Genomic DNA, 16,330 nt, shown 5'->3' with positions numbered 1-16,330 from the left:
CAGCCCTGCCCCAGCTCTTTGTTGTCTCTCAATCCTTTGTGACTGTCCACACGGCCTATTTTATTTTTAATAGTTCCCAGTAGTTGAGGGTGTGCCAAGACCTGTCAGTGTTCCAAAGAGGGGTATTTCAGTCAGCACCTTGATTCAGGCAGATCTAGAAGCCAGACCTTCAGGCAGCAGCTTTTAAAGCATGCAAATATATACAGTCCTGTGGAACTGCAAGCATAAGTCCTGCTGGCCCCTAGAGCCAGGTGATCTGGAGGTGTCCCCTGGGCAACAGCTGCAAAAATCAAGGCTCCAGAGGAGTGTGTAAGTTCCTTTTCTGGGGGTGAGGCAGAGGGAGAGAGTGTAGATGGTGTCCTCTTGCCCATATTTCTTGAGAGCACCTCCACGTGCCTCTAAATGCATGCTGTACCTGAATCCTGTCCCTTAGGCCAAAGCTCCAGGACAAGTAAATACCTCTTTCACAGAAAGACCAAGGGTGTGTTTCAGTCTTCTGTCTGTGCAGTGCCCTGGGGGTGGCAGTCTGCCAAGAATTCTCTCTTCTATTGTTACAGTCCTGTGGAACCCAGGAATGTGAGCCCCTGTGGCTACCAGAGCCAGGTGATAAAGGGATGTTTCCTGGGTGGCAGCCACAGATACCAGGGCACCAGAGGTAAAAACTGGGGCACTAGACATGTGTAGGAGCTCCTGCGCAAGCAATACTGGCATTCTGGAGTGCCAGTACATGCTCTGGAGAGAGAGCATGAAGGTAGTACCTGCCCTCTGCAGTCTCTAGAAAGGTTTACAGTCAGCCCTTGGTGTGTTTTTAATTAGAAGCCTTGACCCTATGCTGCATCAGTGATGCTAAACTTTTAGGTCTCTTTCATAAGAAGAATGAGCTCCTGGCTCTCCTGAGCTCCTTGCCTCTTGCTGTGCCCTAAGGGTGGTAGCAGTTTAAGAATTCTTTCTCCTGGCTATAGTTCTGTGGGACCCATAGTGTAAGCCACCAGAGCCAGAAAATGTAGAGGTGTTCCCTGGTGGCAGCTGCAAAAATTGGGGCACCAAACAAGGGTATAAGCTCCTTTCTGGAATATACCAGCAAGCTGGAGTGAAGCAGGGGGAGAGCACAAAGATTGTGCCCATCAGCCTCTCTTACCCAAGATCACCTCCTAGAAATGTGCCAGACCAGTAAAGCCTGCTGCTCAGGTCAGAGCTCCTGGACGAGCAAATAGGCCTCTTTCTCAGAAACACTGTGAGTATGTTTCAGTAGCCTATCTTTGCAGTGCCCTGGGGGTAGTAGTCTGCCAAGAACTGTCTCTGATTGTTACAGTCCTCTGGCACCCAGGAATGTAAGCCCCCAGGCCTCCAGAGCCAAGTGATCAAGGGGCATCCTGTGGGCAGCACCCACAAAAACCAGGCACCAGATGCATATAAAACCTCCCCTCTGGGAGATACTGACACTGGAGCACAGTGGAGAGAGAGAGAGCGAAAAGAAAACAAAGGTCTAGAGTGGGGAGAAAAGATGGTACCTCTAGGTTTAGCAAAATTAAAGTTTTAGTGAGGATGGCACTCCCTGGTTGGAGGGTAGAGATGACACCTGCCAAGGGGTGAGAAAAAAAGGCACCCACTGGCTTTAGCAATGCAGAGGGAGAGTGTGCAAATGGTGCCCACCATCCTCCGTCCCTGGAGAGTATTGTAGCACATCCCACCTTCTGGTGGATGCTTTAAGATTGGCAGTTGAATCTCTTGTAAAGTTGAAGTGCTTTTCAAATGGCTGCTTCTGTGCTGGGCCCTGTGGTGAGTGAGTTCATGCAAGCCCTTCAAGGGCCATTTCTCAGATTGCTGCGGCCCTTTGGGTCTCATGGACATGAGCCCTGTTGGATTTCAAAGCCAGATGTTTTGGAGGCTTGTCTCTCATGTGCAAATCTTAAAAGTTGGGGTGCCTTTTTGGGGGTACAAACCCGTCACTCCTCAGGGAGCAGCTCTGGGTTTATAAGTTTCCTCCTGATTGTGGGTTGCCATGCCAGGGATGGGGTTTGTGATGAAATTGGATCTCAGCCTCTGCTACCGCTTTGATGTGGCCTTTTGCTCATTTTCCCCATGTAAAGGAGATGCTCAGCTAGTTTTCAGAGGAAATTGTCCCATATATAGCTGTAGATTCAGTGTGTCCGTAGGAGGTGGGTCCAGAATCTTCTTACATCATCGTCTTGAACTGCCTCCCTTGCTTGTACTTTTCAAAAAGCTGTTAGTCCAGTTTCCTTATTTAACCTTTGGCTATCTGGTTTATCACGTTTTTGCTTATCCTTTAATACCCTCCTGTGGCCTACATAGCAATAGTATTATTCTATTTTTGTATTTCCTTCTTCTTTTTGCCATTTTTGTAGTTGCATTTCTGCTTTGTCATAATGTGTAACATTTGTACATCAGTTTTCCATTGTCATTCTGACCTTTGCTTCATATATTGCTTTATATATATATATATATATATATTTTTTTTTTTTTGGCGGTACACAGGCCTCTCAGTGTTATGGACTCTCCCGTTGCAGAGCACAGGCTCCGGACGCGCGGGCCCAGCCGCTCCGCAGCATGTGGGATCTTCCCGGACCGGGGCACGAACCCGTGTCCCCTGCATCAGCAGGCAGACTCTCAACCACTGCGTCACCAGGGAAGCCCTGCTTTATGTATTTTTAAATGCTCACACCATCAGTCCTTTGCCTGAAATTTTCCCAGTTATCACTTGGTTGGATGAGGCTCATCCTTAATACAGAGGTTGTGCAAATAAGGCCCACAGGCCAAATATGGCCCATAGCCCATTTTTATATGGTTTATGAGCTAAGAATTTTTCTCCTTATTTTTAAAGGGTTGTATAAAACACACACACAAACCAAAGAATAATGAGTGACAGAAACCATATATGACCCTCAAAGCCCATAATATCTACCATCAGGCCCTTTACAGAAAAAGTTTGCTGACCTCTGCTCTTGCAGATTTCTTAAGAAGGGCTGATGGGTACAGAATTCTCTAAGTTTTTATGTTTCTAACCAATTTTCTTAGTCTTGCTATTTGAAGGACAGTGTTGCTGGATATAAAATCCTTGGTTCACACACATTCTTTGAGTTTTTTTTTTTAACACATTCTTAGAGTTTTAAAAAAACGCTACTTGTATTAGCTTTATATTGCTGCTACCTTAAACCCTTAAAATAATACACACTCATTATTTCATAGTTTCTGTGCATCAGGAATACAGACACAGCAAGGCTAGAGTCTCACTCAGGGTTTCACAGGCTGAAAGCAAGGTATCAGCAAGGCTGTGCTTCTCTCTGGACGTCTAGGGAAGAATTTGCTTTGAAGCTCAACCTGGTTGTTGGCAGAATTCAGTTTTTTTTGCAGTTTTAGGAGTGAGGTCAACATTTCCTTGCTGATTTTCAGCCGGGGGCTGCTCTCAGCTCCTAGAGGACACCTGCATTCTTTGCCACGTGGCCTTCTCCATCTTCAAGCCAGCAAGGGCACGTGAAATCTTGTGCTTCAAATCTCTGACTTCCCCTTCTGTAACCAGGTGGGGAAAACAGTTTTTAAAAGACTCACGTGATTAGACCAGGACTTTCTTAAAGTCAATTGTAACATATAATTGAATCATGAGTAAAATCACCATTTTCACAGTCCCAGGGATGGTGTAGGCATGCATATCGGAGTGTAGGAAATCTCAGGGCCTTAGAATTCTGCCTACCACACTGCTGCACTGTTGCTTTGCTTGGTGTGTTTGTTTTTAAATGTCTATTGCCAGTTTCTTTTGCCTTTTAAGTTATTTGATCTTTTTGCCTGTAGACTTTGATAACATTTTGTCTTTGAAATCTAATAGTTTTATTAGAATATGTCTCAAAGTTGATCAGTTTTCCCAGGGTACCCGCAGCATCCTTATAATGTAGATTCAGATATACATTTATTTTTTCTATTTTTGGAAAGTGTGCTTGGGCTGTAGGTTAAAATATTTCTTCTATTCTACTGTTTTTTCTTCCCCAGGGCCTCCAATAACACGATTATTATTCCTTCTTTGCCTATTTTCCATTCCATTTACATTTTCTCTGAACTTCTTTATACAATTTTCATTTTCTTGGTTGTTTTCCTGCCTTTCTTCAATGACTGTTATTTTCATCTGAATCTGTTCTCCCTTGAGCATTTTGTAACTTATTCCTCATTTCTGAGACAATTTTGTCTTTTTCTTCCATTTCTTTCCTGAGTTTAAACAACTCTCCTTTTACTTCTGATTTTTGTCCATTTCTGGTCTCAGTTTTTGAATTTGTTTCCCAGTGGTTTATCGTGTCCTCAAAAGTTTGTCTGAAATACATTTGTTTGGAATGTTCACTTTTCGTGTCCTCCTTCACGAATGCTCATTGGAAATTTTCCTCAGTTGAAATGTAGGGAATTTCACTTCCTGACTTTCTGCAGTAGCTCTGTACGGACTTAACTTTCCTCTTGTTCACAGGTATGGTATTTTATGCTTCTCTTTTTTCTTACTGGCCCTAAAATTTTCCTTTTTTCTCTTTCCCCTTAACAATTTCAAAAGAGGGCTTCTCCCTTTTGCCTTTTTTACTCCTCCAGAATCTATGCATTTTGATGACTGCCCCCTTAAATCATGCCTGTACCTTTTAAATCATGTATGTACTTTGAAGTTCCTTTCCTGTAGTTCATGCTCTGATCTGCCTGGACACTTTTTAGTATGTCCAGATTTAGGGTACATTTAGTCTTTGTGGTGGCAGTTCCAGATCAACCTCAGACTCCTTCCCTAGTTTCCTTTTTCTGTCTTCACTGCAGTTATTTTGGTCTACCTTTGTCTGCCACAGAGCCTCCTCATTTTACTTAATTATTTTGAAGATTTGACATTATCTGCCTTCGAGTTATATAGAGTGTGGTTTTGTGTAGAATTTACTTTTCCTTTCTTGTTTCATATTGCTTGTGAAGGGAATATTAGGAGGCAGACAGCTAAGTAGCCGCCACGTCTTTAGTTACCTGAAAGCCCCTATACATAGGTTACTAACGAAATAGTTTTAAAAGCTTCAGAAAGAACTTGACAGCTCGTGGCTGTCCATTAGTGCTCTGGAGGAAAACGAGTGTATGAGGACCCTATCCGCTACTCAAAGCTCTCTGGCTGCAGTGTAAATGAAGTTCACTAGTGACCTTGGTGTATTTTCTCCACTTACAAACTTTTGACATCTGTGGTTTTGATCTGGTCTACCTCCATTTCCCCTTTCTTCTGGAAATATCACTTAGATTTCCTTTGGGGACCACCCTCAGTTGCAGAGATAGACACATCTCACATAGAGACCTAACCAGTCAGTATATAATTCATCTTTCAAGTCACAGTGATTGGTTGAGGGTGGCGTTGAACCAATCCTTCCAATGAGACTCAATCCTGATCTCTTATTAGAACTATATAAGAAAAGAAAAACACTCTGCTGGGGTTGGTAATCAGGAAATATTCCAGTCTGTTTTAGTCTTCTATATATTGTTCATCGTTTCTGACCATTTAGAAAAGGGATTACATTAGCAAATGGTTTACAGAGTCCCTATTGCCCAAGGAAATCCAAGGTGGAGAAAATATCATAGTGTGGTACCACCACAGAGCCACCTCGCTCAATGAAGTGAGAGATCACCAGGGACAAAAGTGCTGAATAAACACTCTTGAGAGGAGAGATGTCAAATATTATCAAATAGTCAAATTTCTTAGAAAATCTCCTCTTTTTTCGAAAGTATTCTGGGGTAGACCCCACAGCTGAAGTAAAGGAGGACTAGTCCTCCCTTTTTGTTAACAGGCTCGAATAGAAACTAGGGAACTTATTAAGAAGAAAAATTGAAATGTGAAACTATTTTTAGAAAATATATAATATGTGGTCAGATGTTTTTAGAGAGGCTTAGAGAGTAAACAAACTATGGCTCTCTAGATAAAATTGACCCCTGAGATAAAAACTAGACCAAAAGGTCTTCTGTTAAGAATTGGAAGCCTGTAGGTAAAGAAGACAGGAGAACAGTGCAAGTGAAAGGAGCACTGAAATAACAATGGTTCAATACTGGCTAAGAAGCTGAAGGACAGGCCAAAATCTGTCTCATCATGGCCGCTCTGAGGAAGACCTGAGTCCACAACAGTTCCTCGTCCTCTCTCTAAACTCCCAAGTGGAACAATATAGCATTCTTATGGATATTAGTGTTCTCTACCCTTAATCCTGCTACTCTGGAACATCAGATCCTCAGAGGAGTTTTGAAGTTGTCTAAAAAGCAAAATGACTTACAGTGAGAGTGAGAGAGAGAGAGAAGAATTTTGTCTTAATGTAAAAATGACTGACATGATAAAAGATGATGAAGAATTTGAAAATGTATAGTAATCATAGAAGCTTGAGAAGAAATAAACTTTATTTGATTTGGTCTACTAGAACCACTCTAAAAACTGAGAATTTACAATAAGTCTCAACCCATATCTGATACTTTGGGATCTCTGTTGGAGAAATATTCCTTTATTCTTTGTGGCACCTACAGATTTAATAGGCAGGATCTACTTCCAGAGAAAATATACTGCAGCCCTTTCATATTACCAGATTATAGCTGATGTGACATTAGAATACCTACACTAGCCTAAAGAAATGACTCAAGGAATTACCAAAGATACTTACATGTGGAATCCCCCCAAAAAAGGTCAAACTCATAGAAACAGAGATTAGAAAAGTGATTTCCAGGGGTTGGGAGGTAGAGGAAATAGGAAGCAGTTGGGAAAAGGGTGCAAACTTTCAGTTATAAGATAATGTATAACATGATGATTGTGGTTGAAAATACTGTCTTGTATAACTAAAATTTACTAACAGAGTAGAAATTAAGTGCTCTCACCAAAGTTTTTTTTTTTAAAAGATGTGAGGTGATGGATGTGTTAATTATCAAGATGAGAAGAATCTTTCACAGGGAATATCAAATTATTACAATGTATACTTTAAATATCTTATAATTTAATGTCAGTTATACCTCAATAAAGCTGATCAAAAAATTACCAAAGAAATAGTTATGGTCTCAGAATCCCCAAGGGTCAAAGACTTTACAGACAGGCTAACTGGAGCAAAGTCAATTAGAGTTCAGATTGATTCTTCCTAGATTTTCATAAATCTCTTTTTGTACTGACATGAAAAGGGTAGGCCGTGCTCTAGGGGTGTTAAAAACATGGCACTGCTTGTCCCTTAAATCAGTAGAAGCCATGGCTTAGTCTCCTTGCTTCAGAACAATTACAGTCTTCAAGAAATTAGTCAAAGCATCTTCAGATCTTGTGTTAGGCTCACCTTTAAATCTGATGTTACCACATGCAGTAAATCTCTATTGCTAAAGGAAATCACTCATCATTTTCCTACTAGTTAACTAAATAATTATAAACTATTGCCACTTTCTTTTTCTCATATTACCATCTACTGGTATAATATTCTTTGAGTATACAGAATAGTTACAATAATTGTTTTAATGTCCTTGTCTGTCAACTCTAATGTTTGTGTTAGTTCTGGGTCAATTTTGATTTTCTCATTATGTTCCTGCTTCTTTGCATGCCTGATAATTTTGCCAGAAATCGTGATTCCACCTTGATGGGTACCATTTTTTTGTATTTTTCTAAATATTCTTAAGCTCTGTTTTGAAACACAGTTACTTGGAAATGGGTCATTTGGGGCCATGCTGTTAAGATGTGTTAGGAGCAGAGCTGTGTTGACTCCAGGGCTCACTATTCGCTACTACTGAGGCAAGGCCCTGTTGTATACTACCCAGTGCCCGTAAGTCACAAGGTTTCCAATACTGGCTGGTGAGAACTGGTACTGTATGTGTGTGTGTGTGTGTGTGTGTGTGTGCACGCACGCGTGCACATGTGCGTGCACGTGCATGCTGGGCGCCGTCACTTCTAACCCTTTTGGATGGTTTTTTCTCCAGCCTTAGGTAGATTCCTCAAAGGCATGTGCTAACCAGTACTCAGCTCAATACTCAGAGAGGACCTTGTGGACATCTCTGAGATGCTCCCTCTGTGCATCTCTCTCCTCTCCCATACTCTGTCCTGGAACGCTTGCAGCCTGTGTCTCCCTGGACTCTCAATTCTCGTTCCTTAACCCAGGGAACCCATCCTAATTTCCACTTCTTGCATCATAGCCTGAACGCCCTCAAGGCTGTAAGTTGAGGCAACAATAGGGCTCACCTCACTTGTTCCCTTTCTCTCAGGGATGAGAGTGCTTTGTTGCTTGATGTCCAGTCTCTTAAAAACCATTGTTTCATATTTTGTCTGTTTTTTTGTTATTTCAAATGAAAGTAGAGGGTCACAATAGAAGCTAGTATATATGATAGACACTCTAAACGTACTATAGAAACACTTCTAAAGTATCATAGAAATACTTTAACAAATCATCACACTAAACAGGCAGTTTTAACTATAATCTTGACTAGAATTGATCACCAATCTAACTCTATAATTCTCCTCTTGTTCTGGATGAGGACATTAATATTCTTGGCATGTGACTGTCGCGACAACACTCATTTGCATCCCATTAAGATTGATCATCTCTCCTGTGCAGCAATTGGGATCTTTGTTACTATGCATAATTCAGGACCAAGGTTTTCAGTGCCACCCCAGGACCAAGGTTAATTGTTCTATAGGGCTCTTAGTTAGGCTGTTTCAAGATTCTGACTCCCCCATACCATCAAATTGACAATACCTCCTTACCTCCAAAGGGATAAATACTATAGGAGTTAGACAACCTAAGGAGGCTTTTACCAGACTGCCAATCAGTGGGTCCCTCACTCTTGAAAGTCAGACACAGAAATGGATGCCCTCCAGGAAACTTGCCTCTGAATGTCTAATCAACAATAGTCTCACTCAAGTACTATACATCTACAGATGATGTCAACCTACTTAAACCTCTGAAACTCTTCCAATGCTTGAACTCCATGCTTCCTCAAAACCCTATATAAGATCAGCAGTTTGCTCTGATCAGGGAGGCCACTGTCTGACTAACTTATCTCTCCCCTACCACAGTAAGCAATAAATTCAGCTGTGTTTTTTTATTTTTTAGTATTTTGTTCTATTTTATTATATTTATTTATTTTGGGCTGCATTGGGTATTCGTTGCTGCGTGTGGGCTTTCTCTGGTTGCGGAGAGCAGGGGCTACTCTTTGTTGCAGTGCGTGGGCTTCTCATTGTGGTGGCTTCTCTTGTTGCAGAGCATGGGCTCTAGGCGCGTGGGTTTCAGTAGTTGCAGCATGCGGGCTCAGTAGTTGCAGCACGCAGGCCCTAGAGCACAGGCTTCAGTAGTTGTGGCACATGGGCTTAGTTGCTCTGCGGCATGTGGGATATTCCTGGACCAGGGATTGAACCCATGTCCCCTGCATTGGCAGGTGGATTCTTAAACACTGCGCCACCAGGGAAGTCCCCAGATGTGTTTTTTTTATATTAGATATTGAGTGGTGGGCTCATCAACCTCTGAGAGTCTTATATTTTATATTCTAATTTTATAATTGCTCACTTGATTTAGGTCCTAATACTATTACCAGCAGCTACCATTACTTGAGCATCAATTAAGCCAGATATTATGCCAGCTGTTTACATACTTTAAATCTGGATTACTTAATCTGAAATGAGAAGATAAAGCTGAATTTATTGCTTACTATAGTAAGGGAGAACTACATTGGTCAGGCATAATCTCCTGGAACAGAGTTGAATAAACTTCTTTGTAAATGTCCAAGGAAGCTGCAAATACAACCTCTGAGATATCTTATATACAAATAGAGATATGGTCTTATAAAAGGTGTGCTAGTAATTACCCAGCATAGAAGGGTGTATGTTTACTAGACAGTGGGAGAGTTTTTACTACTTTTCAGGTGATCGTATTTCCAGGGATTATCTACTAGATGTTAGACTAGGGCATTTCACTGAAATAAAGTATCATATCATTTAGTTGCCAAATCATCCAGTACCTCATTAAATGCTTTTTGATAAAATTTACTTAAAACAATAGCCAAGTATCATGCAACAGCATCTCCTATCATACAACACATTAATATAAATTTATTGGGGGGAAAGGGACAAAAAAGATGGGGTGGTTCTATATTGATATCAAAGAGTTCATAAAAGGATAAACTCAGGTCCAAAATCTTCAGTCCACATCAAAGACTTCATGTTCTGATGACGCTGGAAACAGCCCAGCCCTAGTTGCTGGGCTCAGGGAATCAGGGTGATGTAGCTGTTCTAAGTGAAGAAGCTCCTCTGTCAAGGAAATCACTTTCTCTTTAGTTCAGAATGACACTTCTTGGGCACAAGTCTAAGATTCTGTTTATTCTCCCATCGATGTAGAGCAGACTGATTGGATACGCCGTTGTGCCTTTTATCTTGGTCCTGTTGGAAAGAACACACACCCCAAAACTTAGAAACTAACTGCAGAGCTGAGGACCTATTTTGTCTTTATGGATGTCATTTTTCAAGATAGGTGGTTCTAAACTAGACAGCTTGGGAGAGGTAGAACTTTTAAGAAAGAAATTCAGTTCATTGGTTTTCCAAACAGTAGTTAAAAGAAATCTACAGATTAGTGGAGAGTAGCTGGATGAAGAGAGAACTTGTGTAATTAGAAATCTGAGTAGGAACAAATCCAGAATTGCTTAAGACAGCCGAATATTCCACCTTTTCCCGCCACCTGTCTTCCCTCTGCAACCGGTTTTTGGTCAGCTCAAGTTGTAGGCCATCGAGTCTGCAGTTAAACCAGCGCTGAGCTTCTTCCAGGTTAGCTGTTATCTGCACATACAAATGTTCTCATTAAAATTTACAACAAAGGAACACTTAATCTTTTTGTGTATTAGTTCAAGAGACTCTTTTTTTTTTTTTTTTTTTTTCGGTACGCGGGCCTCTCACTGTTGTGGCCTCTCCTGTTGCGGAGCACAGGCTCCGGACACGCAGGCTCAGTGGCCATGGCTCACGGGCCTAGCCGCTCCGCAGCGTGTGGGATATTCCCAGACTGGGGCACGAACCCGTGTCCCCTGCATCGGCAGGCGGATTCTCAACCACTGCACCACCAGGGAAGCCCAAGACTTTTTCTTTTTACACTGTATAATTTAAAAGCTTTATTTCCCCCCACAATTAGCAAATGGGCTTCATATTAGTTAAACTGGAAGTTTTCTTCCTATGGTTGCCAGTTCAAGAGACTTTACTTAGATATTAAAAGACTCAAATTCTAACTGCATAGTCTTTGCAACCTGTTTGCATAATACACATCCTCCTATAGATGAGAGAATAATTTCTGAATATGGAGTTAAACAATGAATGCAAACCTGATTTTCATGCATTTGTTAATATTTCCTGGATGTGAACTGAGATGAGAGGGCTTGGGAGAAAGTTACGATAGGAGTGAAAGTACAAGATGGCATTGAAAATTCATGTGGTAGTTCAAACCACACTTTGAGTTCTGTTCTCTAAGACTAAACACTTCTCCAAAGTCCCTGAACTGTAAAGCCTAGATTTTCCTGCTGTGCTTTATAAAGGTAATACAATGAATTAGTAAAAACACTGGACCAGCTTAGTGTAAATGGTATTTTTTATTTCCTTTATCAAAATATTTTATACTTTAGCTCCTAAGCACAAATTTCCAAACGATCTGTTAGACTTGAAAACAGTCCCTCTAATAGTCTGCCTTTGAAGATGATCTAGAATCAGTATTCATTTACTTGACAGATGTTTATTGAGAGCCTATATGTGCCTGGCACCTTTCTATGTATTTGGGATATTTTGTTATTTTGAAGGTAGAGCCAACAGGTTTTTATTATATATAAAGGTTGCTTCAAAATAGCTGTAGAACATATCCTCTAGAATAAAAAGTAAAATGACTGGTTTTCCCCCTTTGATTATTTATGTTTCATGGACAGCATTTTCACGTTTTGACTCTGAGGTCTCAGAGACTACTGTATTTCTCTCTTGCTTGGGAGAAGGCAAGTTCGATGAGAGCAGGGGCTTTGTCTGGCTTATTCACTCTGTATCTCCATCACCTAACACGGCACCAGCCATATAATAGGTCCTTTATAAATTTGTGCTACTATGTACTTGTCCCATATTAACCAGGTCACAGTGTGGGTACAAAATAGTGAGATAAGAAAACAGAGCTCTGCTTGTCATTTAACTTTTAGAAAGCTACAAAGCTGAAGTATTTTTCAGGTCTGTTTGTGCATCCTGACGACAGACACACTCCCATCCACCCCCAAACCAAACCCCACTTTTCTCTTTATCAGAAGTTGAGGGAAAGATGCTTGAAATGACATTCATTGTACATCATGTCTCCTCTTGTATGGCGAATGAGAATGGAGCCAACATTTATTGAAACTTACTCCAAGCCATCTATCAGAGTAACAGTGGTAGGTAATAACTTCCTGACTACTATAGAAGTGGTAACTGATGAGTTACAGAAAGTAAATGTAACTTCCTTAAGGGCCCAGTAAGTGTCATTGTTGGCAAACTCACAAGAGAGGAGTCCATATTCCTTTTAATTAATTATTTTTTTAAAACATCTTTATTGGAGTATACTTGCTTTACAATGGTGTGTTAGGTTCTGATTTATAACAAAGTGAATCAGTTATACATATACATATGTTCCCATATCTCTTCCCTCTTGCGTCTCCCTCCCTCCCACCCTCCCTATCCCACCCCTCTAGGTGGTCACAGAGCACTGAGCTGATCTCCCTGTGCTATGTGGCCGCTTCCCACTAGCTATCTGTTTCACATTCGGTAGTGTATATATGTCCATGCCACTCTCTCACTTCGTCCCAGCTTACCCTTCCCCCTCCCTGTATCCTCAAGTCCATTATCTAGTAGGTCTGTGTCTTTATTCCCGTCTTGCCCCTAGGTTCTTCATGACCTTTTTTTTTTTTATAGATTCCATATGTATGTGTTAGCATACGGTATTTGATTTTCTCTTTCTGACTTCACTCTGTATGACAGACTCTAGATCCATCCACCTCACTACAAATAACTCAATTTTGTTCCTTTTTATGTCTGAGCAATATTCCATTGTATATATGTGCCACATCTTCTTTATCCATTCATCTGTCGATGGACACTTAGGTTGCTTCCATGTCCTGGCTATTGTATATAGAGCTGCAATGAACATTGTGGTACATGACTCTTTTTGAATTATGGTTTTCTCAGGGTATATGCCCAGTAGTGGGATTGCTGGGTCGTATGGTAGTTCTATTTTTGGTTTTTTAAGGAACCTCCATACTGTTCTCTATAGTGGCTGTATCAGTTTACATTCCCAACAACAGTGCAAGAGGGTTCCCTTTTCTCCACACCCTCTCCAGCATTTATTGTTTGTAGATTTTTTGATGATGGCCATTCAGACTGGTGTGAGGTGATACCTCATTGTAGTTTTGATTTGCATTTCTCTAACGATTAGTGATGGTGAGCATCTTTTCATGTGTTTGTTGGCCATCTGTATCTTCTTTGGAGAAATGTCTCTTTAGGTCTTCTGCCCATTTTTGGATTGGGTTTTATGTTTTTTTGATATTGAGCTGCATAAGCTGCTTGTAAATTTTGGAGATTAATCCTTTGTGAGTTGCTTCATTTGCAAATATTTTCTCCCATTCTGAGGGTTGTCTTTTCATCTTGTTTATGGTTTCCTTTGCTGTGCAAAAGCTTTTAAGTTTCATTAGGTCCCATTGGTTTCTTTTTGTTTTTATTTCCATTTCTCTAGGAGGTGGGTCAAAAAGGATCTTGCTGTGATTTATGTTATAGAGTATCCTCTAAGAGTTTGATAGTGTCTGGCCTTACATTTAGGTCTTTAATCCATTTTGAGTTTATTTTTGTGTATGGTGTTAGGGAATGTTCTAATTTCATTCTTTTACATGTAGCTGTCCAGTTTTCCCAGCACCACTTATTGAAGAGGCTGTCTTTTATCCATTGTATATTCTTGCCTCCTTTATCAAAGATAAGGTGACCATATGTGAGTGGATTTATCTCTGGGCTTCCTATCCTGTTCCATTGATCTATATTTCTGTTTTTGTGCCAGTACCATACTGTCTTGATAACTGTAGCTTTGTAGTATAGTCTGAAGTCTGGGAGCCTGATTCCTCCAGCTCCGTCTTTCCTTCTCAAGATTGCTTTGGCTATTCGGGGTCTTTTGTGTTTCCATACAAATTGTGAAATTTGTAAGTTGCTTTGGGTAGTATAGTCATATTCACAAATGTTGATTCTTCCAATCCAAGAACATGGATCTGTTTGTATCATCTTTAACTTTCATCAGTGTCTTATAGTTTTCTGCATACAGGTCTTTTGTCTCCTTAGGTAGGTTTCTTCCTAGGTATTTTATTCTTTTCGTTGCAATGGTAAATGGGAGTGTTTCCTTAATTTCACTTTCAGATTTTTCATCATTAGTGTATAGGCATGCAAGAGATTTATGTGCATTAATTTTGTATCCTGCTACTCTACCAAATTCATTGATTAGCTCTAGTAGTTTTCTGGTAGCATCTTTAGGATTCTCTATGTATAATATCATGTCATCTGCAAACAGTGACACTTTTACTTCTTTTTTTCTGATTTACATTCCCTTTATTTCTTTTTCTTCTCTGACTGCTGTGGCTAAAACTTACAAAACTATGCTGAATAACAGTGGTAAGAGTGGGCAACCTTGTCTTGTTCCTGATCTTAGAGGAAATGGTTTCAGTTTTTCACCATTGAGGACGATATGCCTACTTTCTGGAGAGTTTTTATCATAAATTGGTGTTGAATTTTGTCAAAAGCTTTCTCTGCATCTATTGAGATGGTCATATGGTTTTTCTCCTTCAATTTGTTAATATGGTGTATCACATTGATTGATTTGCATATATTGAAGAATCCTTGCATTCCTGGAATAAACCCCACTTGATCATGGTGTATGATCCTTTTAATGTGCTGCTGGATTCTGTTAGTATTTAGTTGAGGATTTTTGCATCTATGTTTATCAGCGATATTGGCCTGTAGTTTTCTTTCTTTGTGACATCTTTGGCTTTGGTATCAGGGTGATGGTGGCCTCGTAGAATGAGTTTGGGCGTGTTCCTCCCTCTGCTATATTTTGGAAGAAGAGTTTGAGAAGGACAGGTGTTAGCTCTTCTCTAAATGTTTGATAGAATTCACCTGTGAATCCATCTGGTCCTGGCCTTTTGTTTGTTGGAAGATTTTTAATCATGGTTTCACTTTCAGTGCTTGTGATTGGACTGTTCATATTTCTATTTCTTCCTGGTTCAGTCTCGGAAGGTTGTGCATTTCTAAGAATTTGTCCATTTCTTCCAGGTTGTCCATTTTATTGGCATAGAGTTGCTTGTAGTAATCTCTCATGATCCTTTGTATTTCTGCAGTGTCAGTTGTTACTTCTCCTTTTTCATTTCTAGTTCTATTGATTTGCGTCTTCTCCCTGTTTTTCATGATGAGTCCGGCTAATGGTTTATCAATTTTGTTTACCTTCTCAAAGAACCACCTTTTAGTTTTATTGATCTTTGCTATTGTTTCCTTCATTTCTTTTTCATTTATTTCTGATCTTTATGATTTCTTTCCTTCTGCTAACTTTGGGGTTATTTTGTTCTTCCTTCTCTAATTGCTTTAGGTGTAAGGTTAGGTTGTTTATTTGAGATGTTTCTTGTTTCTTGAGGTAGGATTGTATTGCTATAAACTTCCCTCTTAGAACTGCTTCTGCTGCATCCCATAGGTTTTGGGTCGTCATGTTTTCATTGTCATTTGTTTCTAGGTATTTTTTGATTTCCTCTTTGATTTCTTCAGTGATCTCTTGGTTATTTAGCTGTGTATTGTTTAGCCTCCATGTATTTGTATTTCCTACAGATTTTTTCCTGTAGTTAATTGATATCTAGTCTCATAGCATTTTGGTCAGAACAGATGCTTCATACAATTTCAATTTTCTTAAATTTACTGAGGCTTGACTTGTGACCCAAGATATGATCTATTCTGAGTGTTCCATGAGCACTTGAGAAGAAAGTGTATTCTGTTGTTTTTGGATGGAATGTCCTATAAATATCAATTAAGTCCATCTTGTTTAATATATCATTTGAAGCTTGTGTTTCCTTATTTCTTTCCAGTTTGGATGATCTGTCCATTGGTGAAGGTGGGGTGTTAAAGTCCCCTACTGTGACTTTGTTGCTGTTGATTTCCCCTTTTATGGCTGTTAGCATTTGCCTTATGTTTTGCGGTGCTCCTATGTTGGGTGCATAAATATTTACAATTGTTATATCTTCTTCTTGGATCAATCCCTTGATCATTATGTAGTGTCCTTCTTTGTCTCTTGTAATAGTCTTGATTTTAAAGTCTATTTTGTCTGATATGGGAACT

At 40.1% G+C, this 16,330-nt stretch overlaps 1 protein-coding gene across 1 annotated transcript in view; it reads right to left on the bottom strand.

Annotated features, from left to right (window-relative positions):
* Positions 1 to 10,025: 10,025 nt before the first annotated feature.
* The window catches only part of CCDC150 (coiled-coil domain containing 150), a 93,240-nt gene continuing 86,935 nt past the window's right edge, over positions 10,026 to 16,330 (bottom strand). The window contains 2 exon segments of the mRNA XM_033400328.2: positions 10,026 to 10,375; positions 10,658 to 10,768. Of these exon segments, the coding sequence (XP_033256219.1) occupies positions 10,259 to 10,375; positions 10,658 to 10,768 (228 nt within the window). The 3' untranslated portion in view covers positions 10,026 to 10,258.

Source organism: Orcinus orca, chromosome 7 (assembly GCF_937001465.1).
Source record: "Orcinus orca chromosome 7, mOrcOrc1.1, whole genome shotgun sequence".
Classification (NCBI taxonomy): Eukaryota; Metazoa; Chordata; class Mammalia; order Artiodactyla; family Delphinidae; genus Orcinus; species Orcinus orca.
Note: the sequence above shows the minus strand (reverse complement) of the source record. Positions and strands in the feature narration are given on the sequence as shown.